The sequence below is a fragment of the Gymnodraco acuticeps genome, unplaced genomic scaffold, assembly GCF_902827175.1.
Source record: "Gymnodraco acuticeps unplaced genomic scaffold, fGymAcu1.1, whole genome shotgun sequence".
In the NCBI taxonomy this organism is placed as follows: domain Eukaryota; kingdom Metazoa; phylum Chordata; class Actinopteri; order Perciformes; family Bathydraconidae; genus Gymnodraco; species Gymnodraco acuticeps.
This window is the reverse complement of record NW_022990939.1, coordinates 1,595,323-1,622,606: the sequence shown is the minus strand read 5'-3', so window position 1 is coordinate 1,622,606 and position 27,284 is coordinate 1,595,323. Positions and strand designations below refer to the sequence as shown.

General features: G+C 40.7%; 4 protein-coding genes across 5 annotated transcripts; 2 read left to right on the top strand and 2 right to left on the bottom strand.

Annotated features, from left to right (window-relative positions):
- Window positions 1-13,168: 13,168 nt before the first annotated feature.
- alg10 (ALG10 alpha-1,2-mannosyltransferase) lies at window positions 13,169-16,646 on the bottom strand. The gene is made up of 3 exons (XM_034234369.1): window positions 16,262-16,646; window positions 15,274-15,471; window positions 13,169-15,199 (listed from the first exon to the last, which is right to left on the bottom strand). Exons 1-3 carry the CDS (start codon window positions 16,424-16,426, stop codon window positions 14,138-14,140), a joined length of 1,425 nt encoding a protein of 474 aa, XP_034090260.1. The 5' UTR covers window positions 16,427-16,646; the 3' UTR covers window positions 13,169-14,137.
- An 85-nt stretch (window positions 16,647-16,731) lies between these two features.
- tprkb (Tp53rk binding protein) lies at window positions 16,732-18,223 on the top strand. Its single transcript, XM_034234371.1, has 4 exons — window positions 16,732-17,072; window positions 17,240-17,362; window positions 17,617-17,793; window positions 17,978-18,223. The coding sequence occupies exons 1-4, from the start codon at window positions 16,932-16,934 to the stop codon at window positions 18,062-18,064; spliced, it is 528 nt and encodes a 175-aa protein (XP_034090262.1). The 5' UTR covers window positions 16,732-16,931; the 3' UTR covers window positions 18,065-18,223.
- A 284-nt stretch (window positions 18,224-18,507) lies between these two features.
- On the bottom strand, window positions 18,508-21,146 carry srr (serine racemase). The gene is given in 8 exon segments (XM_034234373.1): window positions 18,508-19,091; window positions 19,164-19,246; window positions 19,336-19,430; window positions 19,432-19,492; window positions 19,545-19,672; window positions 20,225-20,406; window positions 20,489-20,657; window positions 21,008-21,146. Coding segments are annotated over 7 exon segments (960 nt in total). The 5' UTR covers window positions 21,008-21,146; the 3' UTR covers window positions 18,508-18,849.
- Window positions 21,084-25,922, top strand: trmu (tRNA 5-methylaminomethyl-2-thiouridylate methyltransferase). Of its 2 annotated transcripts, none has more exons than XR_004570820.1 (11): window positions 21,084-21,323; window positions 22,012-22,177; window positions 22,264-22,370; window positions 23,276-23,398; window positions 23,558-23,730; window positions 23,839-23,892; window positions 24,005-24,071; window positions 24,382-24,482; window positions 24,796-24,954; window positions 25,024-25,106; window positions 25,285-25,922. XR_004570820.1 is itself a non-coding variant. In XM_034234370.1 (11 exons), exons 1-11 carry the CDS (start codon window positions 21,242-21,244, stop codon window positions 25,435-25,437), a joined length of 1,254 nt encoding a protein of 417 aa, XP_034090261.1. In that variant the 5' UTR covers window positions 21,085-21,241; the 3' UTR covers window positions 25,438-25,919. The 2 variants fall into 2 exon arrangements, 1 of the variants encoding a protein (XP_034090261.1); XM_034234370.1 differs by having other exon boundaries at window positions 21,085-21,323; window positions 24,796-24,940; window positions 25,285-25,919.
- Window positions 25,923-27,284: the final 1,362 nt, after the last annotated feature.

Below are 27,284 nucleotides of genomic sequence, written 5' to 3'. Positions count from 1 at the left end.
AGGCAGGACCCCGTCACTCAGTGTGAAAGGTATTAGGAAAATAAGTTTCCTTATACCTTTCTTTAACTAAGACATATCCTCAGGCAGGAAGAATTTTGTTTGTGCCATTTACTCATTGTCCAAAAAAAGCTGTCACATATCTCACCGTTCTCTAACCTGAGGCAAAATGCTCAATTTCTTTCTTGCCTCATTGCCTGGTAAGTTTTCATGTATGTGTGTGTGTGTGTGTGTGTGGTGTGTGTGTGTGTGTGTGTGTGTGGTGTGTGTGGTGTGTGTGTGTGTGTGTGTGTGTGTGTGTGTGTGTGTGTGTGCGTGTGTGTGTGTGTGTGTAAACCACAGTTGATGACATAGTCAAATTGCTTTGTAAAAAACTAGAATTACTGCCTCAGTTGTGACTCCAACAAGTCAAAATGCAGTGTACATCCTTGTCCGTCCAAAATGTCTTAATTATACCATATAATGTATTCACATTAACAAAGAATATGCCATTGGTACAGTACAAAGCAGATTCATCTGGAATGGCTACACGATTCAGGAAAGATATTCGGTGGGATGATTGGGGTCGATATCAGGGATGGAACAGGGTCGAGGAAAGGAAAGGGAAAAAGGGGGGCGGTTACCGGGTGATGAACTGAAGCGTAAGATTGGTCAGGGTCATGTGCGATGGTATGATTGGGGTCGAGAAAAGGGATGAAATAGGATATATCGCATGGGGATGAACCAGGCTGAAGGGGGTTATGGTGTGGCTGGAGCATCTTCAAACCGGGGGTCGACACTCAGAGGGGAGGCACGTCCTCGCGCTTCGTGCATCATCATCATCATACCCCTCCTTGGTATACATTCAGGACCTTTCATGTAGTGAGAGAGATGATAAGATGGTTTGTTTACATGGAACCATCCAAAAAGCGTCATTGGAAACTGTTGTGAAAAAGGCCAGTTGCTCCTAACAAATACTTGGCATGTGATTGGATGATACATCTGTCAATCAAATTCTCACCGAAGCCAGTCAGGAGGACAGGGTGCTACCACTTAAGAAGCTGCCATTGTTATTTAGTTGCTTGTATGTGTAGTTGCGCACAAATACCTAAACCCCGCCCATCTGACAGTAGCTCCTAGGTCTGGACACAAAAACATTGTGTAAAGCCAGAAAGGCGTAATTGTATTGACATTTACCACAACATTTTAAACGGTTCATCCTTGAGTCTGAATGTACTTTTAATGATGACCGACCAAAAACCCCAAAACAAAATGTCGTTGACCATGGCTATTGCCGTTGTTGAGGAAAAATATCATACATTTTGAGTAGCAGTTTCATTGGAATCAGCTCTGTCAACATGAAAATATATGCAGTTCAAGATGTACTAAGGATCACTAAAAAGATAATATTTTGTTAAAACATTTATTCACAGACAAGCAGAACTTTAAGATGTCATTCATGTATCCATGTCCAAAAGTTGCCTGTTAAAAATACAGTACTTTCAACTATTGTTTTCTGCTACAAAATGAATAATTTATATGATTTGACATTCAGGAGAGTCAGATACAAATGTAATATTACTGTATATGATTCCGTGGTGTAATGCAAAGGTGATTTGTGTCTTATTTTTACTGCACATACAGGAGAGCCTGGTGCATGCTTCTGGTTGCTTTAAATAGCTCTCTTTTCCCAGCGTCCCTTGAGGCCAAGGTAGGAGATGGATAGATTGATTGAGAGGCAAAGAGAGGCAGAGTGAGGGAAAGGTGCTAATATCACTGTCAATCAACATCTAATGCAACGCCAGCACAGAGAGAGGGAGAGAGAGAAAAAATACACACAAGCACAACAACACACACACACACACACACACAACACACACACACACACACACACAGGAGCAACACTGCTCCTTAACAGCAATAGAGCAAAACATCGGTCAACAAAGGCAAGCTGCTCATAGAGGATATGACGCTCAAAATGCATGAAAAACAATAACTCACATGATTGACATAAGCATACAAAACACTCCGGACTTAGAAAAACAAACATTGATTCTGTAAGAACATAATTCCTTTGCTCTTTAATTGTTTAAATACTCTTTTTAATGATGATGTCGTAATTAGTTGATGCAAAAAAGGTTGTGTGACGGTTTGGTCCTTTCAAAAGACTTGATGTCTTAATGCTTGTGTAAGTCTAATGAACACTGCGGTCGGTGTCTGTCACCCGGGGTTGTAATTATGTTCACTTGTCACTTCCTGACACAGACTGTAGCTTAGCAACCTGCCAAGGAGACACAGCTAAAGTTAAATCTCATTTAAATATTCCCCAGAAATTATAGATAAAATAAATTGGTAAATTGAAGATCATATCTGGAAGGTCACCCATGAAAAATGTCCCTCACAACGCCATACAAGTTGTACAGGCAGCATGATGGAAACGGTGATATGAATGTGGGCAGGTTGTATAATTACTGTGTGCCGTTAATAAAACAAAACACATGTTTTCGCCGCTCCGCCCACTGAACTCCCACTGTTCTTACTTAAATAGAACATTTTCCGCATGTGCTGTAATTGTTTTTTAAAGTTGCTAAGAGATGCTGTGTGGTTCATGCTGGTTCATGTGGTTGTGCTGGTGTGTTGAGTCCATTGTGTAACTTTTAAAGATGATTTTTCCTATAAAAGGATTTTCTTCCAGTATGTTATGTCTAAATTAGATCTTTATTTGTGTTAAAAGCAGAGGTATGAGCCATCTAGCACTTTTTTTTTCATTCCCACGTTCTGGATATTGTAAGTATTTGCACAAGTAGACCTATCACTTAATCAATTTCCATCATATGTGTTACCATTTGAACAGTGTTTTGACATGTATGTCACCAAGAAATTAACAGAATAGTTTATAAGAATGACAAATGTTTGCTAAATCACTTAGCAATAATAGAATAAGGAATTTAAAAGAAGTCTATAGGGTATTTGGTATATACGATAGGCGTTTCATATCGAGTGAAAACTAAAATGTACTTAATCAAATACTTCTCAAAAAGGCAGCTTCACTTCTTCTTTGTGTTCAGTGCATAGACTGTATATATAAAGGTTCAGTGCTGGCAAGCAATTTGTAGCAAGTTGCTACAGATGATGAACATTTTAAACAATTTTGCTGCTAAACATTAGCAAGTTAGTGTTGCCATTGTGAGGATGTTAGTATGCTGACATTGGCATAGCTAAAATGTACAATGTATTAACTGTCTTTTTCAGAATCAGCGCAGCCATGAAAATATGAAACGTGTTTTTTTCTCATTTTAAAATATGTCAGATAAACTATTCTTGGCATATTTCATATTTAAGTTGCCCACTTGCGAGCTGCCTGGCTGGTTTCTAGACGCTAATATTCTATTTCCTAGCACCAGTGTGACTTTACCACTTAAACCCTAAGCATATTGCGTACAATGTGGCCACCAGAAGCTCACTAGTGCCATTTGAAGGCAGCATCAATTGAGCCTGGTAGCTCTGTTTATTTACCCTCAGATTGATTCATATTTCACACAGATAACAACAAAAATAATGTAATACAATTATTCCATAATAGCTTCTGTGATTTTGACGTGTCATGATAACACATGGTGTCCTCTGCCTCTCCATCTGTTTCTTCACGGCACCGTACCATCACAATGACTTAAGGTAGCGATAACGAGGGAACGAAGTTTGATGTCTTGAGACTATGGAATAATTATGCTGTGTACTCAGGATGATGGTGTTTCTCTAAGAGATGTTTTTCAATGCTCTGGCTCTGCTTCACATGCGCTCATTTGAAACAAATCAAACACACAGACAGACACACACGATCGTGCTTCTTCATTATAGTCCACCAACACCAACAGGGCTAAGTGAGATAAAATGGCACCTTGGCACTTGGCCACTCAGGAAACTAATGGTTGTTATTGTGCTTGCTGTGTTTAATCAGTAGACCCCCACCACACACACTCATACTACACACACACTACACTGACAAGAACCTTGCTTTTGTCTCGATTAGCAGTAGGCTACATATGAGGCCACTTGTTCTCCCTAACCTGGCTTGATATATTATGCATCACAGCTAAGCGTTGCTGTTTGTAAGTGTGCGGCAGTGTGTTTCCACCTGGGCTCGCAATGCATTATGCAGGGTCACGCATGGGGTGCTGAGTGCCTCATTGCCTGGTAAGTTTTTATGTATGTGTGTGTGTGTGTGTGTGTGTGTGTGTGTGTGTGTGTGTGTGTGTGTGTGTGTGTGTGTGTGTGTGTGTGTGTGTGTGTGTGTGTGTGTGTGTGTGTGTGTGTGTGTGTGTGTGTGTGTGTGTGTGTGTGTGTGTGAATGAAGAATGTAATAGCTCAGTGGGGAATCTATGTGATGATGTTGTTATTGCATTGTGTTTTTCTCTGCAGCCACACAGTATCTGAGTTCTACATGTGACTGTGAATACATGTATGTGTGTTGACATGTGGACTAGTGTTTGTAGGAAGCAGACTGATGTACAGTGACAGGCTTGGAGAGTGTCCGAGGAGTTAGAAGATCATCTGACAGCGATGACCTCATAGACGCTCTGCTTACTCCACACACACTCTCACACACTCATTCTTGGTTGGGTATTTGTTGCACACAGAGGAAACAGGGAAGAAATTGACACTGAGAAATATACATTTCTTTAAAGGCACAAAATGTCATTTCTGCCACTAGGGATCTCTCAATAACACAAAATGTCAGTTTCCCATCCGTTCAGAACGTTTTTTCGAGAGTTGAAATATCTCAAACGGATGATGTAAAAAGGCGTTAAGATGATTTGAAATCTTTATAAAAGAATGACATTTATTCCCTGCTCTACTCCCAGCAGAGGATGCAGAGTGAAAAAGGGTGAAGGTAATTATCATTACATTACATTACATTGCATTTAGCTGACGCTTTTATCCAAAGCGACTTACAATAAGTACATTCGACCAGGAAGACACAACCTTGAAGAAAACAGAATCATATAAGTACATCAGGTTTCATAGAGCCAAACATTTCAAGTGCTACTCAACTGGCTTTAGGTAAGCCAGTCCTTTATTAGTATATAAGTGCTTTGTTAATAGTTCTATCGCTCGAAGTGGAGTCGAAAGAGATGAGTTTTCAGTTTGCGCCGGAAGATGTGCAAGCTATCTGCCGTCCTGATGTTAATTGGGAGCTCATTCCACCATCTTGGAGCCAGGACAGCAAACCCACGTGTTTTCGCCGATGGGAACTTGGGTCCCCCTCGCAGCGAGGGCGCAACGAGTCGTTTGGCTGATGCAGAGCGTAGTGCACGCGCTGGGGTGTACGGTTTAACCATGTCCTGGATGTAGGAAGGGCCAGATCCATTCGCAGCATGGTAAGCAAGTACCAGTGTCTTGAAGTGGATTCTAGCAGTTACCGGAAGCCAGTGAAGGGAGCGGAGGAGCGGAGTGGTGTGGGAGAATTTAGGAAGGTTGAAAACCAGACGAGCCGCTGCATTCTGGATGAGCTGCAGAGGTCGGATGGCACATGCAGGTTGACCAGCCAGGAGGGAGTTGCAGTAGTCTAGGCGTGAGATGACGAGAGCCTGGACCAGAACCTGAGTCGCTTTCTGAGTCAGCTGGGGACGTATCTTCCTGATGTTGTAAAGCGTGTATCTGCAGCAACGGGTTGTAGCAGCGATGTTTGCAGTGAAGGACAGGTTGTTATCTAGGGTCACACCCAGATTCCTTGCAGTCTGAGTCAGGGAAACAACTGAGGTGCCGATGTTGATTGTCAGGTCAAGAGTGGGACAATCTTTTCCCGGGAGGAAGAGCAGCGCAGTCTTGTCAAGGTTGAGCTTGAGGTGGTGAGCAGACATCCACTGAGAGATGTCAGCTAGACAAGCAGAGATGCGTGCGACGACCTAGGGTCTCTGAGCGGGGAAAGGACAGAATTAATTGGGTGTCGTCAGCGTAGCAGTGGTAAGAAAAACCATGCGGGCTAATGACTGATCCGAGCGAGTTTGTGTACAGGGAGAAGAGGAGGGGACCAAGAACAGAGCCCTGAGGGACCCCCGTAGTTAATTGACAAGGGTCGGACTCAGACCCTCTCCAAGTCACCCTGTAGGTACGGTCTTTCAGGTATGAGGTGAGGAGGGAAAGTGCAGAGCCTGAAACTCCAAGTTTTTGGAGAGTGCGAAGGAGGATCTGATGATTCACCGTGTCGAATGCAGCAGACAGGTCCAACAGGATGATGACAGAGGAGAGGGATGCAGTTTTGGCAGTGTGCAGTTCCTCCGTGACAGCAATGAGAGCAGTTTCTGTGGAGTGACCTGCCTTGAAACCAGACTGGTGCGGATCCAGAAGGTTGTTCTGATTGAGATAACAGGAGAGTTGTTTAAAGACAGCGCGTTCAAGTGATTTAGACAGGAACGGGAGGAGAGAGACAGGCCTGTAGTTTATAACATCAGACGGGTTGAGAGTGGGTTTATTTAGGAGAGGGTTTTACTCTTGCCTCCTTGAGACTGTTTGGAAAGTGACCAGAAGTTAGAGAAGTGTTGATGAAATGGGTGAGAAACGGTAGAATATCAGGAGCGATAGTCTGAAGGAGGTTTGAAGGGATAGGGTCCAGAGGACAGGTGGTAGGGCGGGCAGAGGTAATGAGGGTAAGAACCTCACTTGGAGAGAGAGGGGGAAAGGAGGTTAGTGTGTTGGTGGAAGGAAGGTCTGGTGACCCAGTGGTGAGTAAAGGTGAGTCAGAAAAAGAAGAGCGAATATCATCAACCTTTTTTTCAAAGTGGGTAACAAAGTCGCTTGACAGAAGTGAGGAGGGGGGAGGAGCTTTTGGAGGGTCCAAGAGGGTGGAGAAGATGGAAAATAGTTTTTTAGGATTGGAATAGGAAGATTGGATCTTATCTTGAAAGAAAGTGCTTTTTGCCTGAGAGATCGAAGCAGAGAAAGAGGAGAGGAGAGCCTGATAGGTTAGGAGGTCGTCACGGTGTTTGGATTTCCACCATTTCCGCTCTGCTGCCCTAAGGACGGTTCTATTAGCACGCAGTGCATCATTTAGCCAGGGAGCCGGAGGGGACTGACGAGCCTGCCGAGATGTCAGAGGACAGATTGAGTCCAGAGTGGATGAGAGAGTAGAGAGGAGAGTTTCTACAGCAGAGTTTGGAGGCAGTAGTTGGAACGAATCAGAGGAAGGGAGGGCTGAGAGCACCGACGAGGCAAAGGTAGAGGGAGAGAGGGAGCGAAGGTTACGGCGGACAAGTGTAGGATGGGAAGAGATTAGTTTGTTATGTTTGGAAAGGGATAGAGAGAATGAAATGAAGAAGTGATCGGATGTGTGGAGCGGGTTTACAGAGAGGTTAGAAGTAGCGCAGTTCCTTGAGAATATGAGATCAAGGACATTGCCAGCTTTATGAGTCGGGAGTGGCATCTGCCAATTGCCTTTAAACAAAGACATTGCAGTTGAAGGCGTTTTATTGCTTTTCCAGCCGGCAACTATATTAAACTGGGAGAAATTGAAGGAGCTAGTTTGGTAATACTCAATAGTTTACAAAATCTGAGGTTTCAGATAAATTACTAATGCAAATGTATACCCTTTTGTGCCATTGTTTCTTATATTGTCATAGCTAATTAATGTTAGCTAATTAAGTTAAACAATATTGATTATCTATTGATTTGTCAAAGGCGTTTGACACAGTTGATCATACCATCCTGGCGGAAAGACTTCACAGTATCGGCTTATCTAGGCATACTGCAGGTTAGTTTTTAAATTATTTATCAGCGAGAACCCAATGCGTCCAATTTTCTGGGTCCTCTTCTTCCTTCCTCCCGATCGCAAAGGGTGTGCCACAAGGTTCCATATTAGGACCGATTATTTTGACCATATATGTAAATAATCTATGTAATAATTTAGCAAATGCTTCTTACCATTTTTATGCAGATGATACTGTTATTTATTGTTCCTCCGCTTCTATAGAGCAAAGTCTAGATTTCCTCCAGTCTGCCTTTGATGTCATACAAACCCATTTATATCAACTAAAGTTGGTATTAAATGCAGAAAAATCCAAAGTGATGATATTTTCTATTCTACCCAAGATTTGTACTGCACAAGGGACTGACATTGAGAAGGTCACTACTTACAAATATCTGGGATTCCTTATTGAACAGAACTTGTCTTTCAAGTTGCACACGGAAAATGTTGTTTCAAAGCTAAAAAAGGAAACATTTGATGTCTGCAACGTTTTTACCTGTATTAGATTATGGTGACCTGCTATACATGAATGCCTCTGACCAGTGCCTAAAGAGCTTGGCTACTGTGTACCATTGTGCCTTACGATTTATTACTGGATGTGGATATCGAGTACACCATTGCACTTTACATGCTGCTGCTAATTGGCCATCTTTGTCTGCTCGCAGACTTCCCATTGGTTGGGTTTTATTTATAAATCTCTGCTTGGGTTGGTTCCCTCCTACATTTGCACATATATGTGTCAAAGAGAAAGTCGCCTGCGCTCCCAAGATTTTATTCAGATGCTGGTTCCTACAGTGAGAACACAACTGGGTAAAACAGCTTTTAAATATGCTGCCCCCACAGCTTGGAACAATGTTCAGAAGGAGCTGAAACTCTCAGATGTAATCACTATGGGGGAATTCAGGTCCATCTTAAAGGACAGAGAACACGACACCATTGGTAGATGTGAGTGCTCGTATATCCTAAAATCGTTTTAAATGTTGCCAGTTTTTTAATGATTTTTAATAGTTTGTTTTACTTCGCATATTGACTGGCTAATGTGCCATTTTCTTTGTGTTTTACAGCTGTATTTGTCTGCCTGTCTTGTCTGTGTGTTATCTGTTGTAACTTCGTACATGCTGCCCTTCTTGGCCAGGTCACTCTTGGAAAAGAGATTTTAATCTCAATGAGTCTTTTACCTGGTTAAATAAAGGATATATATTGATGCTAAACATCAGCAGGTTAGCGTTTTCATGGTGAGGATGTTAGCATGCTGACATTAGTATAGCTCAAAGCAAATGTTTACTGTGTTCATGAGATGATGTTTATATAAACGCCCCCCTCATGTGGATTTTTTATGATATTGTTGGGCTACCAAGAGGTAACCACAAAGCGATATTTAACTGAAAATACTAGGGAAATGTTTACTCAGAATTTCTCTTCCACACTTGCCCCTGCCAACATCTCAGTAAATGAGCTAGTAGATCATTTTAATTCAAAAATTAAAAATGTTATAGATGCCATTGCTCCAACTAAGGTAAAGGAAGTGTCTGGCAAGAAAATATCTCCATGGAGAAAGGCCATGAGCGTGAAAACAGAAAAAAGAGAGTGTCGAAAAGCTGAACGCAGGTGGCGAAAAACAAATCTCCAGGTTCACTTTGAAATCTATAAAGAGAGACTTGGCCTTTATAATTTGGAATTGAAAAACGCACGACAATCATTCTTCTCTGACATCATTACCAAAAACAAAAACAACGCACGTGCCTTGTTTGCTACCGTCGACAGACTAACTAACCCCCCAGTGTCAGTAGCCTCTGAATTTCTATCCACCAGGGCATGCAATGATTTTGCCTCCTTCTTCACTGACAAAATTCAGAACATCAGACAAGCAGTCAGTGCCTCTGCATCAGGAACAGCAAATGTGTTGTCCCTATCTCCACTTAACATCAATTCAGACATCATGACACAATTCCATCAGATTAATGATAAAAACCTAGAGGACATTATTCAACTTCTGAAATCCTCCTCCTGCTGCCTTGATATTATTCCAACAGGATTTTTCAAAGATGTTTTGCCTTGCATGGCCTCAGATCTACTTCATATAGTAAACAAATCTCTTCACTCAGGTATTTTTCCACAGGCCCTGAAAACTGCAGTCATTAAACCGCTCTTAAAAAATAATAATCTAGATGCTTCAGTAATGAACAATTACAGGCCCATATCAAACCTGCCATTTCTAGGTAAAATCATTGAAAAAGTTGTTTTTCAACAGTTGAGTAATTTCTTGCATTTAAATAACTGTTTTGATGTGTTCCAGTCAGGCTTTCGTCCAAACCACAGCACTGAGACTGCTCTAGTAAAGGTCTTTAATGACATCCACTTAAACACAGACAGTGGCAGAACTTCAGTGTTAGTATTATTAGATCTCAGTGCTGCGTTTGACACTGTTGACCACAGCATATTACTAGACCGACTGGAAAACTGGGTGGGACTTTCGGAAACAGTTCTAAATTGGTTTGAATCCTACTTAAAGGACAGAAAAAACTTTGTTTCTATAGGTAAATACACATCTGAGTTGACAAATATGACATGTGGGGTTCCTCAAGGCTCCATCTTGGGGCCTCTTCTCTTTAACATCTACATGCTACCACTGGCTCAGATAATGAAGAACAACAAAATAAGTTACCATAGCTATGCAGATGACACACACATTTACGTAACAATTTCACCAGGAGACTATGCTCCAATTCAAACACTGAGTAAGTGCATTGAACAAATCAATAACTGGATGTGTCAGAACTTTCTCCAATTAAACAAAGATAAAACTGAGGTAATGGTTTTTGGAGCCAAGGCAGAACGTATAAAAGTTAGCGCTGAGCTTCAGTCTGCAATGTTCAAAACAACAGATAAAGCCAGAAATCTAGGTGTAGTCATGGACTCTGACCTGAGTTTCAACAGTCACATTAAAACAGTTACTAAATCAGCCTACTATCACCTAAAGAATATATCTAGGATTAAAAGACTAATGTCACAGCAGGATTTGAAAAAACTTGTCCATGCTTTTATCTTCAGTAGACTCGACTACTGCAATGGTGTCTTCACAGGTCTCACTAAAAAATCTATTAGAAAGCTGCAGCTAATTCAGAACGCTGCTGCTCGAGTCCTCACTAACACTAAGAAAGTGGATCACATCACTCCAGTTCTGAAGTCTTTACACTGGCTTCCTGTGTGTCAAAGAATAGATTTCAAAATACTGCTGCTGGTTTATAAAGCACTGAATGGTTTAGGCCCAAAATACATTTCTGACCTCCTGCTAAATTATGAACCATCCAGATCTCTCAGGTCTTCAGGGACTGGTCAGCTTTCTGTCCCCAGAGTCAGAACTAAACATGGTAAAGCAGCGTTCAGTTATTATGCTCCAAATATCTGGAACAAACTCCCAGAAACCTGCAGGTCCGCTGCAACTCTGACTACTTTAAATCCAGGCTGAAGACTTTTCTTTTTGTCGCTGCTTTTAATTGAACTATTCATATCTTAGACTGCACTGTAACTTTATCCATGTACTTTTTTTCTTTTAATGTTTAATTGACTGCACTGTAACTTTTATCCATGTATTTTTTCTTTTAATGTTTATTTTATTAGCTTTTCTTTTTAATGACTGATTTTAAATGCCATTTTCTTAATCTCTTTCATTTTTTGTAAAGCACTTTGAATTGCCTTGTGTTGAAAAGTGCTATATAAATAAACTTGCCTTGCCTTGCCTTACCATACTAATGGAAGTCAGTTTTAAAGATTTACTTTCGGAAACAAAAGTGCCTTGAAAAGTGTTTTTTCTCTTATACGAATGTGACGATAATATTATATTATATAATATGCATCTGCGGTAATTAAATTCCCCTCCTCTGTAATGAGTTTCTTACTGTGCTGTCAAATCACACCTGTGAATCTGTGTTTCTCTCTCCCTCCTCCTCTTCCTCACCCTGCATATTTCTCATGCCAATTATTTTCTGCTCATACAACTTTAATGTACACTCAGGGAATGATTAAGTAACCAACTCGGCTTACATTCGAAAAACAAATCTATCTTAATGTATTTCTGTGTTCAATTTTCCTTACATTGGGTCCAGAAAATATATTTTTTAAAGCTTTCTTTTAATGAATTTCCCAGAGCCTCTGATGCTTCCTCAAGGTAAAGTCTGGGAGAAAGAGTTTGCATATGTTTGTGCATATGAGACAGTGTTTAGGAGAGAAAATATCAAGAAACAGAAACATGTGGTTTTATATTGCAAAAAAATAGATGAATATACCTTCAATTTCACTATTGTATGGAAGTTTATGGCTGACAAAACTGTTATATTTGCACCCAATTCATTTAAGATATATTGGGCAAGTCAGAAAGTATAACAATTATATAAAACTGTAACATTATTACTAATTTAGGTTATTCCAGTTTGAGTATGATTGTGTACTTCTCTAATACGTTTTTTAAGTCCTCAAAATAATCATTGTTTAGGAATTTAAGACTTATCTAAAGGATCAATCAGGGTCAATTTGTAACCTTGGTAACAGTGGGAAGACACATAATTTCAACAGTTTTTCTCAAAATCCATAAATGTTCTATGGTGAAAAAGACACGACAGAAAAAGATCATGTTAGCAACGCTTTCTAGCTGTCATTTTTTTTTAAATGCCAAGCAATAAAAGACTCATCTGTACTTTTTTCACAATTAAATAAAAATGAATGAAAATGTGCGTCAGGGAGGTTTAGCAATAGACAAAATACCAAAAAATGAACTTAATCCCATATAATCAAAGCAATACCAACCCTGAACATGGCACACACTGTACGAGTGTACGGTATCTCTTTCATACCAGTGGCTGCATGTTGTAATCTACATTTGTATAATCATCTCAGTTTGACTTCATTAAAGTCTTCTCTACGAGCTGGCCCCACGTCGCTCCATGTAATTGGAATTTCATTCATATGGGTTGACAGCAATACATGTGCTAATTGTTTTCTTTTGGGTTTACCAAGTAGTCTTCTCTAAATCACAATGAGCTACAGAGAAATGAACTGTCCTTTGTATACAAATCATTACATACAGTAAAACGTCAGATCCGGCTTATCAAATCCAAGTTTATTCTTTGATTTTAAAATGTTTATTCAAAGCATTGACCTAGGATAGCGTTGAAAGAGGCTGATCATTTGAACAGTATGAAAAACAAAATAACTCCACAAGGTCTCACGCTAACCATTTAGCTTTTTTAATTTATTTTTCCAGTGTTTCTCAGCACTTAAAGCAGCATTTAGAGGTTTTGTTGTTGAATTCATAAGCAGTCTCCTTCCTCTGTTAATAGGAATATCCATGCCTTGTAGCTCCCCCTAGTGGCTGATTATGAGCTAGCACTTTGGAATTCGTGATACTTTATTTTCTTATTTAATTCAAATGCTATTAATAAACTTGGAATTAAATATGTTGCATGAGTCATTTTATTCAAAGTTATCAACAAGATTGTATTAACAGGGGAGCAGCATATAGCTAATTGGTCATGATTCATTTCATGTATATACACAGAAAAAGTAAAAATAGCCAACATTCAGAGGAAAAACACAGTTAACAGACAAACTACAAAGTAGAAAAATGAGAAAAAAAACGTTGTGAATTCCTGTGGATCTTATGGCTTGGTCAAATACAAAGAAAAATCTAATTAGAAAACAATTTATGTATATCTTCAATTTAGTTCCATAATTATTTTCAATTGTCTTGTGAGTCTATCAGAGTTCAATCATTACTAACAACATCCCACTCATACATTCTGAACATTACAATATGGCTATTATTTTTGGTCTCTTTATTTACATTTACAGATCATGTAACACCTAAGATTGATTCATAGAACTACATACAGTATTTACATTTAGAGTAAGAAACACTCAGACATAGAAAAGCCAAACCCAGCCTTGTTATTTCCCAGAATCCTCAAAATGACATACATTTTGTTCCACCCTGAAGAAAAATGAACATTTCCACCCACATTTGTGTAGGTACTATGAAAAACATGTGGAAATACAGTAAATTATTGTCGGGCCATGATCATTTAGAACAGATTTTACAAAACAGATACCACCACTATATTGTCAAAGCCAAAAATTGCAATTATTTTTACAAAATGTGTTCTCTTTCTATACTTTTTAGGGGAATTTTAATGTAGTTGTGCGCTGATTCACAGTCCATGCTTCAGGGCTTATCAGTGAAAACAAAACACAGCATTACTTGACCCTAAAACCCTCAGATCAGATCGTTTTGGATGCCAGTTGTCACATTAAAACTAGCAACTGCGATTTAACAGAAGCTTTCCCTTGATTTCTGAGATGTCACATATGCTCTGGTTCTCTGGAAAGATTCTATTGATCCAGACATCCTGTTTGAGTGTCTTTGGCTCACCACATGAACCTCTGTGTGGCTGTGCTGTCCGGCCAGTGGAAGGTCTTACTGATGAAGATGTAAAGTGTGGCAGCGTTGACCGCCGTGTAAAGGACAAACTCCACGATGAGTCTGGGCAGAGAGGGCAGAGGCATGTGCAGGCGGTACATCAGGTAGGGGACGATGAAGTACCTGAACTCCAGCAGCTTCTGGGGGACCGTCGCAGCGAGGAGGCACGCCAGGAACGCCAGACTCCAGAAGAGTGAGCGCGACTTGAAGGAGTCCAGGAAATTCCACCCTGCGAACACGTATACGGGAACGACGAGGAAGCGCACCAGCTCGTGCCTCTGGAAAAGCCTTTTCCACACGTAGAAGGGGAAGTGGCGGTTATCTGCCAGCAGGTACTTGTGGACGGAGGTGAACTTCCACACCAGGAGCAAAGAGACGCCCGTGACTAAGAGGAAGAACAGAGGCTGCTTCTTCAGAGCCTGGAGGAAGCGGAGAGCCCGGTGGTAACAAAGGGACACGGGGAGGGAGAAGAAGAGGGCGAAGGAGAAGAAGTAGAAGAGTTGGGGGAAGTTGAAGCAGGCCTCATGGCTCGTCCTGTCACCCACCACTATCCCATCGTTAAACACCACAAACCCCAGGAAGCCCACGGCGACAACAGCGTACGGCCAGGCCACCAGCAGCACCGACTTCACGTGAGCGGGCGAGGTGAGGAACTCCAGCGTGAACATCATCACCTTCTTAGCCCCACCGAATGACAGCGGGACCTGGGACGGAGGAGACTTCTCATCCCTCTTCTTTGTATGCTCCACCCTCCAGGCCTCGTCCATTTTGGCGGCCACCAACGTGCCAGCGCAGAACGCCACCCAGATGATGTTGGTCTGGCGGAAGAGAATGGAGCAGAAGCCGAGGAACGCCGAAGCCTTGTGGCAGCCGTACAGCGTCATGAGGTAGGTGAAGAGGGTGAAGAAAGTAGATCCGGCGTCCGTGTAGTAGAGGAAGTTGAAGAAGTAGAGCACGGGGAAGGTGGAGAGAGACAGCGCAGAGAGGACTCGCCGGGAGGTCGTTCGTGTCTGGAAGAGAGGAAATGTTAGAAAACAAGACACACAAAATCCCTCACACTTTGTTTTCGTCACTGTCTGTGTACCTTCTCCCGGGAGTGCAGTTTGCAGATGAGCAGGTAGAGCAGGTAAAGGATGCCACAGTTGAAGAGCAGGTTGATGAAGCGCAGCATGGCTGTGGAACACACTACCTGGCCTGTGAGGTCAGCGAGCCATACCACCGGCTTAATGACTCCCACAGAGACCAGGTAGAGGCCTGGGAGGGTCGTGATCATGGGGTCCCACTGAAGAACAATCAAAACAATGTTAGGGTTGGGTTAACACTTTACTAATTGTCAAGAAAATAAGTGATACACATCTTAATCATCTATTCGTGAAAACAATGTACTTCAGAGGATCTGGAGTCTTTCCAAAGTAGGAAATTACCCCTGTGATGTCGTAGTGATGCATTCAAAGTTATCTAGTTTGGAAAAAGGCTGTACTGAAATTCAGCATTACACAGCACAATTGGAGACATAGAGTTTGAAAAACGGGGTGTTTACCAGGAAGGGAGAGTGTAAAAAAAAGGCACTATTTAGTTGGTAATTGTAAATGGAGGATTTAAGATGTATTATACTTGACCTTTAACAGGAAGCAAAGCTCTGTACACATATCTCGTCCTTTGCTGATTCAACCAAAGTCAATGTGAGTTTATTTTTTGAAAATGATGGTGGGGCCCTAATTATGCATGCATTCATAATTTCACCCAAATCCCTGAGTTGTGGGGAAAAGATTATGGGATGCTTTGAACCTTAATATAATGTTGACGTGTTTTGTAGTAAAATAACTTGAATTTTCAAATAACATATGGGAGAAAAAACCACGATGATCCTTAATCTCCACTTTTCTGCATTAAGAACTTACTGGAGCAAGACTGCATGCAAACCACCGTTCCCACTAATGCCATTCTATATGTCTGACATGGAGATTAAAGGCTTACCAAGCTGCCACTTCATGTTAAATGACTAAAGACTGCTGTTAGCTAGCCTTAATCCGCTAAACAACAATGAGGGACTCTCAAATGGAAACTTTTACCTCGTTGAATTTGCCATGGCAGTATTTCTGAGCTTGTGGCACATGAAATATCTCGTCCATGTAGGGCTCCCTCTGCTCCCGGGTGACTCTGGAGAACAGTAGGCAGGAAACCAGAAAGTTGGTGCTGCAGAGAGCAGTGAAGATGTAGCCTTCAAATGTCTCCATGTTTGATGACGAAATCCGATGTAAAAGTGAATGCAGTCCGAAGCTAGCTGTAGCAGTGTTGTGTATTCCGCATAACTAGTACATTTGCGTTTTAAACCCCGCTTTACAATCTCAATTCAGAGGGGAAGTGGTTGAAATGCGTCTAGGGTTGATAAACGGAAGAGTTAATATTTTTTACAGATGGCGGTCCGCTCCAGAAATATGCTCGGGTACTGAAATTGTTGTATAGCTTTTAGTTTCTAGTTGAGCTAAACACTTTAGCAACACACTAACATGGTAAACATAGTAGTAAGAGTTATTAATTGAATGATATATGATGTCCTTTGGATGGAATTCCTTTAAAATATCGTTTTCCTGCTTTCGTCGACCTAATTTCTAAAGAGGAATCTTTCTCTCTAAACGGTGTCACCATGTTATTGTTCCCCTGCGTGTTCAGACCACACGTTCACGTCGTGAAGCGAGATACATCGTAAATTCTTTATATTTCCTGAAGCAAATTTCCAGCATGCATTTAACACACGAACTGGAGCTCTTTCCCGGCCACAAAGTGACTCAAATGCTTTTCAAGGAGGTCAAAAATGCGGCAGAGTTGAGACAGTGTGCGGTGGAGGGGAAAATAAACGGTGCTCTGATCAACCCAACGATGGTGAGATGTTCCATTCAGCTTTTGCAACATTTTATCCAACTTGTATGTGCAATAGACATGTTCTTAAGTGTATTTATAAGCTTACAATAATTTCCACACAGAACTATGTTATACCAAATGAGCAAACTATGGCACCTCATTCATCATCACACTGTTTTTATTTACAGCTGGTAAACCCTTTCCAAGTGCTCGTAGCTGCCAACAAAGCTGTTAACTCACAGAACAATGGGAAAATGAAGACAAGAAGCTTATACTCAGAAATAATCTTCAACCTATCACCGACTAATAATGTAAGTATACTACTAAACATTACTCATTGTGTTTATATCATTAACATTCCCATGTGAAAATGCTTATTTTACATAAGAAACAGCATAACGTTTTAAACACTTTAGGGTTTTGTTTCTTAACATTGCATCTGAACTATTAGAATAATTGCAACAAAAAAATACATGTCCATATCTCATCTGCTAAACCAATCGTAATGACCATGAATAAACTCATAACAGAAATGAATCATATTTGTATGCCTTCCCCAACACAGATCTCAGAGGCGTTCAAAAGGTTTGGGTGCTCTGATGGCGATGACTCTGTCCTGGTGGTCTTTATTCACAACGAAGACGAGTCCCAGCTTTTAGCAGACCTCACAGCCCGGGTGAGCGGACGACAGGTTCCAGTGGAAGAAGTTTCCTCGCTGACAGACCACGCCAAAGTCAAAAAGGTATTCAATCCTCTCTTTAATTGAATTTGACTTATATTATGTAATGATAAGTTGTATTTGGTCAGCTTCATTCCAAAATGGGATAGGATCATTTTCAAATAACTGACATCTATGAACTATATACCACAAATATACTTCAGTGCCATGTTTAATATTAACTCACCAATCTGTGCCTTTGTTTCAGTTGTATAAAGTCACTCAGGAGGAGGAGAAGAGTGGGACTCTGCTGGACGCGGTAGTATGCAGGATGGCTGCTAAGGACGTCATGTAGCTGCCCCAGGAAAAAGGACCGGAAAGGCAACCATTTTTTTTTTTTTTAATTCATTTACTCTTCCACATTGTAAAGTCCCAAAACATTGTGTTTTGTGGATGTTAACTATAAAAAAATCTTATTTCTCCCATCTGAAAATAAAATTGTATTTTTCATATATTTTCTCATGGACATTGCTTTTCTCCTGCTCACATTTATATTTCATTTAGCACTTTCTTTCCATCTAAAAGGAGACAAATATCAGATAACATGTGCTTAGATTCCGCCTTGTTTGTTCTTCTAATCTAAATCATCTTGAATTACCTTTTTTAAATATAGATATAAGGACACTTATAAGGAAATGTATATTTTCAGCGTCATTTTACTTGCAGCTGGATATTACATTTTCACTCACTTCAATCCTCAGATTTTATGCAGACACAACAAAATGTGCATACCATAAATTAATTGAGAAAGAGATGTTTATTAAAAGTGATTGCACACTCTGGAAAAAACAAAATTACATTGAACTTTTGTTATTCTTCTTAATAATGCGGCACCTACAATGCAAATTGTAAAAGCTTATAGAAAATGTGTACAAAATAAAGGTTATGGTACAAAGATAACATATTTCATCATGATTTCAGACAAGTAAAATCCCACTGCATCATATAGTTAGAATAATTATATTTACAGACAAAATGGCCCTAATATTATTAAGTATTTCCAAATCAGAAGCCCTGAATAGTTGTTTTTTTCTCAGTGTGTTTCACTAAGAAAAGTCACATCATGCTTGTGTACATTTGTCATCCTGGGAAGTTGGCGAGCTCGTCTTTCCCGATGTTCCCTCCACTGAGGATGCACACCACGTTCTTCCCCTCCAGCCCGGGTATCTTGTTGTTAACGATGGCAGCGAAAGCAGCGCAGCCGGACGCCTCCACCACGAGGCCGGAGCTGTACAGGGTGGAGACCGCCGCCTTGATCTCCTCATCGTTTATAAGGACAATCCCCTCCACGTAGCGCTGACATAGCTCGAAGGGCAGTTTGCCTGGGATTCAGAGAAAAGGAGTGATTAAAAAATACAACAGTTTGAAGAAATGGAGAGAGACATTCATGATACCTGCAAATGGGGGTGCAAGTCCTGAAGCGATGCTCTTGGTGTCCATGCCCACTGGCTTCTTCTCAATGAAGCTTTTGTAAGCAAGCTGAGTTTAAACACAAACACATGTCATTGAGCTGCTAGGATACATGGGGGAAAGCTAATATTGCAGCTTTTTTCCTTCTTTGTGTTTGTTTTACCTCCTTCTGGTTCCACACCATAGATTCTGGTCTTATCACATCCTGACAGTTTGATAGCGGCGGCCACACCGGCCAGTAGCCCCCCCCCCACCACAGCACACCACCACCACATCAGGCTGGGGCATCACCTCCAGCACCTCCATACCTAGACTGGACACACAGGTTTAGAATAGCTGGAAGTTTAAATGATCAAAAGATCCACTGATGGCCTTTGAGTGTACCTAGCATGTCCTGCTAGTGCAGGAAGGTCATGTTGTCCTCCTGAACACAGCGGGTCACCACATCCATCATACAGGAAGTGGGAACTCGTTCTACCTCCACCCCAAAGCTCTGAGGAAGAGAAGAATAACACTTTTAAATAAATGCGGAGGAACAATTTTCAACAATTGCAGGTTTGTAGTAGCTGCGGTAGCTGCGGTAGAATGTTACAAGTACATTTATTCATGTATTTTGAGGTACTTGTACATTTGAGCATTTTCAGTTTGTGCCACTTTATACATAAACTCCACAACAATTCAAATAACAGCTTTCGTTACTAGATAATATTATAATACAAGATATTATAAAATAATATTTTTTTGTTTGGGAAAACTAACCATAGTTTATACAAAACCACATTTTTGAAAGAATTGGGAAAATGAACAAGCATTCATAAGCATTTTACTTATTTATTTTTGAAGAATTTTAAGTTTTTTGGGTAAGATTTTTATTTATTTTAGAGTTTTCTGCTTACATTGAATGTTTACCTACATTGTTTATACTTCCTTGCTTTTACTTAAGTAATATTTAAAATGCAGGAATGTTACTTAAAAGAGTATTTTTACAGCGTGGGATTATACGTTTACTTAAACATCTACCACTGGTCAAACGATCCCTTCTAACCTGTATGAGGATGGATCTGGACGCAGGGGCTGTTTCAGGCATCACCACCTTGCCCTTTGACCCGTAGTGTTTTGAGGCGTACGAAAAAGACTTCCCATAGTTCCCAGCAGACATGGTGACAAAATGACCACCCTTCTCTCTCCTGGCAAACTGATTGGCCACTCCACGGATCTTGAACGAGCCTGGCAATTAAAATGCACAATTCTTAAGAAATAAGACGAGAATTGGCTTGTACGAGACTAATCAAAGTGGGGTTTTTCCCACCGGTTCTCTGCATGTTCTCCAGTTTGATGTGGATGTTGCAGTGGATGTCCAGAGGCAGGGTTGTCTGGCCCCAGGGGATCATGGGAGTGTTGATGACACCCAGTGGGCTGCCTCTCACCGTCTCCCTGGCTTCTCTCAGCAGATCCAGGGTGACAGCCTCTGCAGACATCTGTCAGAAACACACAATTCAATATCAGGAACACATTCGTCTTGAGGAGCCACACAAATAAATGCAAATCATAATAACACACTGTAATAATAAGTACTTAATAGTTTTAATTTTCTTTATTTTTAAACAATATTTCACACCTGGCCTCATAATTCTCACTCATTTCTATGAAGTGTGTTATTATTAACTATTTTATAGGTCTTACTGCTCTATGCTACGTTACTTAGCCTACGACGTAGCCTACAGAGCAAGAGTGAAGCATGCACGTTGAATTACAAAACCTACATTTTTTGGCAAAAGAGTCGTTAAGTAAAATAAAACGACATATTTCGTGCATTAAACTTACTGACCTTATTATGTGTTTCAATTTTTCTTTTACTTTAAAAAGTGACAACTCCGCAATGTTTCAGTGTTACGTTTCTTGCAGCTCCCAGTGGAACAATAGTTCCCGTTTGAAGCGTGTTTCCAGTCGGACGTTATTATTAAAAGGAGCGTAAAGATGGCTGCCCCTGCAAGTGGCAATGAAGACTTTTCTTAGTGACATAATCAATTAGTATTAACTGAAGGCACTGTAGTTAGAAAATATGGGTTTTATTAGACACGTCGTGTGCGCCATGTCCGGAGGAGTGGACAGCTCTGTCGCCGCGTTGTTACTGAAGAGAAGAGGTGAGAGAAAAGAGAAACACACACAGAAACACACCTGAACTGACCTGTTTATCAGAATCTGTTTTATTACCAAGCAGAGGCGGGAGAAGTACTCATATCTTGTATTTGAGTAAAAGTAGTACAAGAGTGTAGGAATACTCTGTTACAAGTACAAGCCCTGTATAAGTAAAAGTACAAAAGTATTAGCTTCAAAATATAATGGAAGTACCAGAAGTACAAGTACTCATTCTGCAGATTGGTCCATTTCAGAATAATATATATGATATGTTTTGATTATAATTGTTGATGCATTAAAGCGTTATCAAAGCTGGTAAAGGTGTAGCTAGTTTGAATGACTTTGTATACTGCAGGGTAGCTTGTGAATTTACTCCAGGTGTAACTAAAGACTGATTTAGGTGTTCAAATTCAAATCTGTAAAGTAGTAAAGTAATAGTGGAGATTTACCTCTGAATTGTAGTGGAATAGAAGTACAAAGTAGCATAACATGGAAATACTCCAGTCAAGTATCTTCAAATTGTACTTAAGTACAGTACTTGAATCAGTACTTAGTTCCTTCCCACCTCTATTCCCAGGTTACAATATTAAAGAGAACAAGATATTGCAATTAATGTTTATTAATGGTTGGCTCACTTTACCTAAATAAATAAAAGTGAGAAACTCAGCTATTGTTCTTATTTGTCGTGTGTAGGTTACAGTGTCACAGGGGTTTTTATGAAGAACTGGGACTCCCTGGATGAGAGTGGCGTGTGCAACACAGAGACAGACTGTGAGGACGCCTACAGGGTCTGTCAGAGCCTGGACATCCCCTTCCATCAAGTGTCTTACATCAAAGAGTACTGGCATGAAGTGTTCAGGTATTTGTGGCTGCCATGTATGAATCCTAAATACTCTCAAAATGTAAAACTCTGTGAATCTCACGTCTGTGATTCCCCACTTTCAGTAAACTGTTAAAGGACTATGAGAAGGGGAGGACGCCAAACCCAGACATACTATGCAACAAGCACATCAAATTCAACCATTTCCACAAGTATGCCATCGACACGCTGGGTATGTCATCATAATAGGGCTATGAAATGATGATTTTCATTATTAATTCAGTTGCAATTTATATTTCCAATTATAAACGATACCTGCTTAATTTATGCAAAGTCACAAAAGAAAAATGTCTTGGGTTAGATTGTTAAACCAAGATGAAAATACCATAATTGTTTACCCTATAATAATCATACATGACAAAGAAAAGAAAAAGAAAGAACTCTCTTTGAAGATATTGTAGAACATTTTAAGTGTTTTCCTATTCTGTTTACAAAATGACCAAAAAGGTTAATTGAATATCAAAAATAGTTATTTTTGTTCTCTCAATTGACTAATTGATGAATCAATCATTTCAAATCTGATCGTTTCAAGTCATAATGTGGTCATACACAGACCTATACTGTTTCTAGGCGGCTTTACAACTGTTTAACTTGTATTGTTTGGACTGGAAAGTTAAAGGTGGGGTAGGTAAGTTTGAGAAATCGTCTCGAGATACACTTTGTTATATTCCATGGAATGCTCTTAACATCCCGATAGCAATGAATATCTTAAGTGCTTTGACAAAAAATCCATAAAAAAATGAATCTGTGGAAGCCGTAGTACTGTAAAAAGCACGACCAATCATTTTAGCCGGCCCGGCTAAAGTAACTGGATGGCCTACCTGCCTGTCAGCCTTCCATCTGTGCACAAACTTATCTCGTGCCCTCATTGGTCATGTGCGCGTTCGTGTGTGTTGGAGGAGGGGCTCTGTGAGGAAGTAGCAGATTTCTTCCGGCTGTGTATTTTCAAATTCTAGCGCACTCGAGCTGGTTTCTCCCAAATTACCTACCCCACCTTTAAGTAATAAGTAAATAAACTGATTTCAATGTCAAACGCAATAAAACATTGTGTCTAATTTCATGCTGTTGTTAATAAAGGTGCTGATGCCATGGCAACAGGACACTACGCCCGGACGTCACAGGAAGACGACGAGGTGTTTGAACAGAAGACCACAGCGCCACAGACAACTCTCTTCAGAGATCGTTTTGAGATCAGAAATCGTAAGAGTTTGAATCTTGTGCCCCAGTTTAATGGGTTACCTCTTTTAAACCTACATTTATTTTTGCTACTTTCTTTGTTTTTACAGTCAAATTGAACCACAACATTAGCTTTAAAGTCAAACCCTCTTATAATCTTTTTTCTTCTTTTTCTCTCCCTAGCGGTGAGGATGTATCAAGCAGCCGATCTCTTCAAAGACCAAACCTTCTTCCTCAGTCAGATCTCCCAGGATGCCTTGCGACAAACCATGTTCCCGCTGGCCGGACTCACCAAAGACTTTGTCAAAAAGATTGCTGCGGAGGCAGGGTTTCACCATGTGCTGAAGAAGAAGGAGGTAAACGCACAAATAAATACAAAGGCAGAAATGTAACTCATGTTTATATAACATCAGGAGGGCATACATAGGAATATGTATTCACATTGTAAGGTAATGTGTTTCCAGAGCATGGGCATCTGCTTCATTGGAGAGAGAAACTTTGAAAGCTTTATTTTGGAGGTAAGAAATAAATCTTCAATTATTCGTTGTGCGTTTTAAAATTCGAACAATGCCTCCTGCTTTGTAACCCTTTACCTGTTTCCTATACACGTGTTTGTCTTTCTGTTTCTAGTATCTGGAACCTAAACCAGGGAATTTAGTCTCCCTTGAGGACGGGGCTGTTATGGGAACACACAAAGGTATGTGTTGCACTGTTGGTGGAGCCTGTGACCTAAGATTTTCATCGTCATAACTACACTGTAGCTATGACAAATAAAAGCCTTGAGCCTTGTGGCCGTTTTAAGTGTGTAATAAGTGTGTCACTATTATATTATCACACAGGCCGTATGTAATGACTATCAGTATGTTAAGCAAATTAAAACTATTAAAATCCAGTTTTTTGCTTTCCTGGTCCTTGTAAATATCCACTAAATGTGGATATGTTGGACTTAAAATACCTCTGTGTATTTCCTGTTTTTCTCTTGTCATTTCCTGTCTCTCTCCATCCAGGCTGGTTCACTATGACGCTGGGCCAGAGGGCCAAAATTGGAGGGCAGAAAGACCCTTTTTTTGTGGTGGACAAAGACATCACTACTGGGGATGTGTTTGTGGTAAGAAAATCTGACTATGAAGATATGTTAAAGATTTTTCAAATCCACTGTAAGTTTTGTTGTCTGTGTCTTATGCTAAAGCTTGTTTAATGCTGCATTCATGAACTATAAAAAAAAAGTCAGCACAAGAATCGCCACATCAAAGTGCTTGTGTTGTTTCTACCCTGGTAAAAAAAATGCCGGAGAACATTTAGGATTTTACATTGTAAATGCATTAACATTACATATTTCGCTCACTTTTATAAGGTGCAAGACTGATTAAAGCTGACGCATTTTTGCTCATACTTCACGCCCAAAATGTCTCACAAATCAGGCTCCTACTACCAACCACCCGGCTCTTTTCCGTGACATGATGCGGACGGACCGCTTCCACTGGGTAACGGTCGAACCGCCTGCTGAACTAGTCAAGACCCAGATGATGGAGTGTCGTTTCCGCTTCATCCACCAGATGCCACTCAGTGAGTTTTGTGAGGTTAGTGTCTGTAATTTGGTAAATTAGAAGTATTTACTGAACAAAAACACACATTTTAATGTTTTCCAGTTCCCTGCACAGTGACACTGAACATGAACGGCTCTGTGTGGATCTCTCTCTCCAGACCAGTCCGAGCTCTGACACCTGGACAGGTAACAGCCAACACACCGTGTGACAGAATAATACAGTGTGGTTGCATAAACCTATGCTGCAATATAAAAATATATTAGATATTTATTTTAAGTTGTTTATATATTTCAGTGAATCTGTCCATGACCACTTGTGTATATTATAAAAACGGTTTATAATATACATTTGATCCTCCCGCAGTTTGCCGTGCTCTACAAAGGAGACGAGTGTCTGGGCAGTGGGAAGATCATGCAGCTGGGGCCCAGTGAGTTCACCCTGCAGCGGGGCAGAGAGCGCCTGTTAGCGGCTGCTCAGCGGCAGCAGGAGCAGCAGACCCCTGAACCGGCCAGCTGAGAGGACCCCCCCGCCAAGCTGTGGTGGAAAAGAGCTCTGTCTGGTACATTAGGTAGAGCACACTGTTTAAGAAGATAAACTGTCTCTTAGAAAGTGTCTGTTCCGGACTCACTTTTAAAAAACAGTAAACAGGTTTTTAATTGCACACATTTCAAATATCAACATTTTTGATCCGACAAAAGGGTTCATTTCTGTGATACGTTTAGTGTTGGACACTAAAAGGTTATCTACTAGCTCAGGGGTGGCCAACCAGTCAGAGGTTAAGAGCCAATTTTTTTCTATTTTACTGCAAAGAGCCACATCAAACACACAGTCACTGATACCGCTTGTTTCAGTTTTTTGTTTTCTGGAGACAAGATTTCAACCACGTCACTGATGCATCTTTGTGGCATTGGGATATATATTTTTTAAATCCTCTGGAGCAGAGAGAGGAGCAATATTGGTATTGATTAATGCATCAGTGTTTCTTAGGGTCAAAAACAATAAACTCACAACTTAAAATGAAAGCGTTTAGTTTATTTAATAAAAGAGCACATGTTCAATGTGAAAAGTGACAGTAGTTATAGATTATTTGCAATTTGGTGCTATGTATATATTAAAAAATAATAATTATATATATTTTTGAAACACCTTGAATTCCAGGGGGGGGCGCGGGGCTCCGTTGGCGGGAAGCAGCGCCCCTCCAAGACAATGGTAGGGGAAACACTGGATAGTGTTTAATCAACTATAGGTTTCCCCCCCTCAAAGGTGATTGGTTCACAGCATCACAGGTATTATTGTGATTGGCTCTTGGGCCACATCAAAATTAGACACGCTGTCATCCTCTCATACTGACTCCTGACACCACACATACACACGTAGGGAGAGCCGGGACGAAAGTAACACGGGACGAAACGAAAGTAACGGAGCGATTTTATCCGAGCCCAAACAACTTTGACCGGCCAAATTACGTCAGAATTATCAGCATTCAATACTTAACAGACCCTACTAAATATCAGGTTTTAACTGTCAGGAGTAGCTAGCTAGTGTTGTCACGATACCAACATTTTGTTTTCGATACCAAGTCAAGAATTGCGATTCCGATTCTTTTCGATACTTTTCTTAAAAAAAGGGAAACAGTCTTAAATGTAATTATCGTGCTTTATTTCACACCAGAACCATAACACAAACTTTTAAACAATGAGAACAATAAATAAAATAAATGACAATAATTCGTATTAAATAAAATTAATACATTTCTTACAGACGGGCCTCGTGGTGTCCGTAGGCTTGTCCTCACTGTCAGAGATATAGCTAAAATACTTCCAAATGTCGCTTCTGGCGTCTTTTTTGTCAACAACCGAGGCGCAGCGGCAGTTGCACTCCCACTTGCAGCCATGCTTCTCGTTTTCTCACATGCTCTGGCAGCTAGCGCGTGCATGAGAGAGGGGAGGGACTTAGAGCGTGCTTGAGAGGGGCGGGGCTGCAGGCACGGCTGCAGTGCAGGGAATGGAAGCAGAGCGCTGATCATACACGGCTCTTATTAAACGGCGCTTTCTCACCGGAGTACTTTCCCCCGTCATTCTTAAAGTATCGATACTAATGAAACGGAGGAATAGTAACGTTTTTAACGGCAGGGAATCGCGGTACCTTTCAAGTATCGGTACACCGTACAACACTAGTCAGGAGTCAGTGGCTCTCCCCCAAACTCACACATATACAATTCGATATGAACTGAAGAGCCGCATGAAACTAGGCAAAGAGCCGCATGCGGCTCGAGAGCCGCGGGTTGGCCACCCCTGTACTAGCTGCTAAGAAGAACCATCTGTATTCAAGCCAAGGTGTATTTAGCAGGGGAGAATGGGGGG

What these genes read in the sequence shown, in the direction of transcription:
- alg10 (XM_034234369.1), bottom strand. Translation starts at nt 16,426, where the DNA reads ATGGAGACATTTGAAGGCTACATCTTCACTGCTCTCTGCAGCACCAAC. An exon ending in GCCATGGCAAATTCAACGAG is followed by an intron (nt 15,472 to 16,261) that starts GTAAAAGTTTCC and finishes ATTGTTCTTCAG; the next exon opens with TGGGACCCCATGATCACGAC. An exon ending in AACTGCACTCCCGGGAGAAG is followed by an intron (nt 15,200 to 15,273) that starts GTACACAGACAG and finishes CCTCTCTTCCAG; the next exon opens with ACACGAACGACCTCCCGGCG.
- tprkb (XM_034234371.1), top strand. Translation starts at nt 16,932, where the DNA reads ATGCATTTAACACACGAACTGGAGCTCTTTCCCGGCCACAAAGTGACT. An exon ending in ACCTATCACCGACTAATAAT is followed by an intron (nt 17,363 to 17,616) that starts GTAAGTATACTA and finishes TCCCCAACACAG; the next exon opens with ATCTCAGAGGCGTTCAAAAG. An exon ending in ACCACGCCAAAGTCAAAAAG is followed by an intron (nt 17,794 to 17,977) that starts GTATTCAATCCT and finishes CCTTTGTTTCAG; the next exon opens with TTGTATAAAGTCACTCAGGA.
- trmu (XM_034234370.1), top strand. Translation starts at nt 21,242, where the DNA reads ATGGGTTTTATTAGACACGTCGTGTGCGCCATGTCCGGAGGAGTGGAC. An exon ending in TCGTTTTGAGATCAGAAATC is followed by an intron (nt 23,399 to 23,557) that starts GTAAGAGTTTGA and finishes TTCTCTCCCTAG; the next exon opens with CGGTGAGGATGTATCAAGCA. An exon ending in CTACTGGGGATGTGTTTGTG is followed by an intron (nt 24,483 to 24,795) that starts GTAAGAAAATCT and finishes CTCACAAATCAG; the next exon opens with GCTCCTACTACCAACCACCC.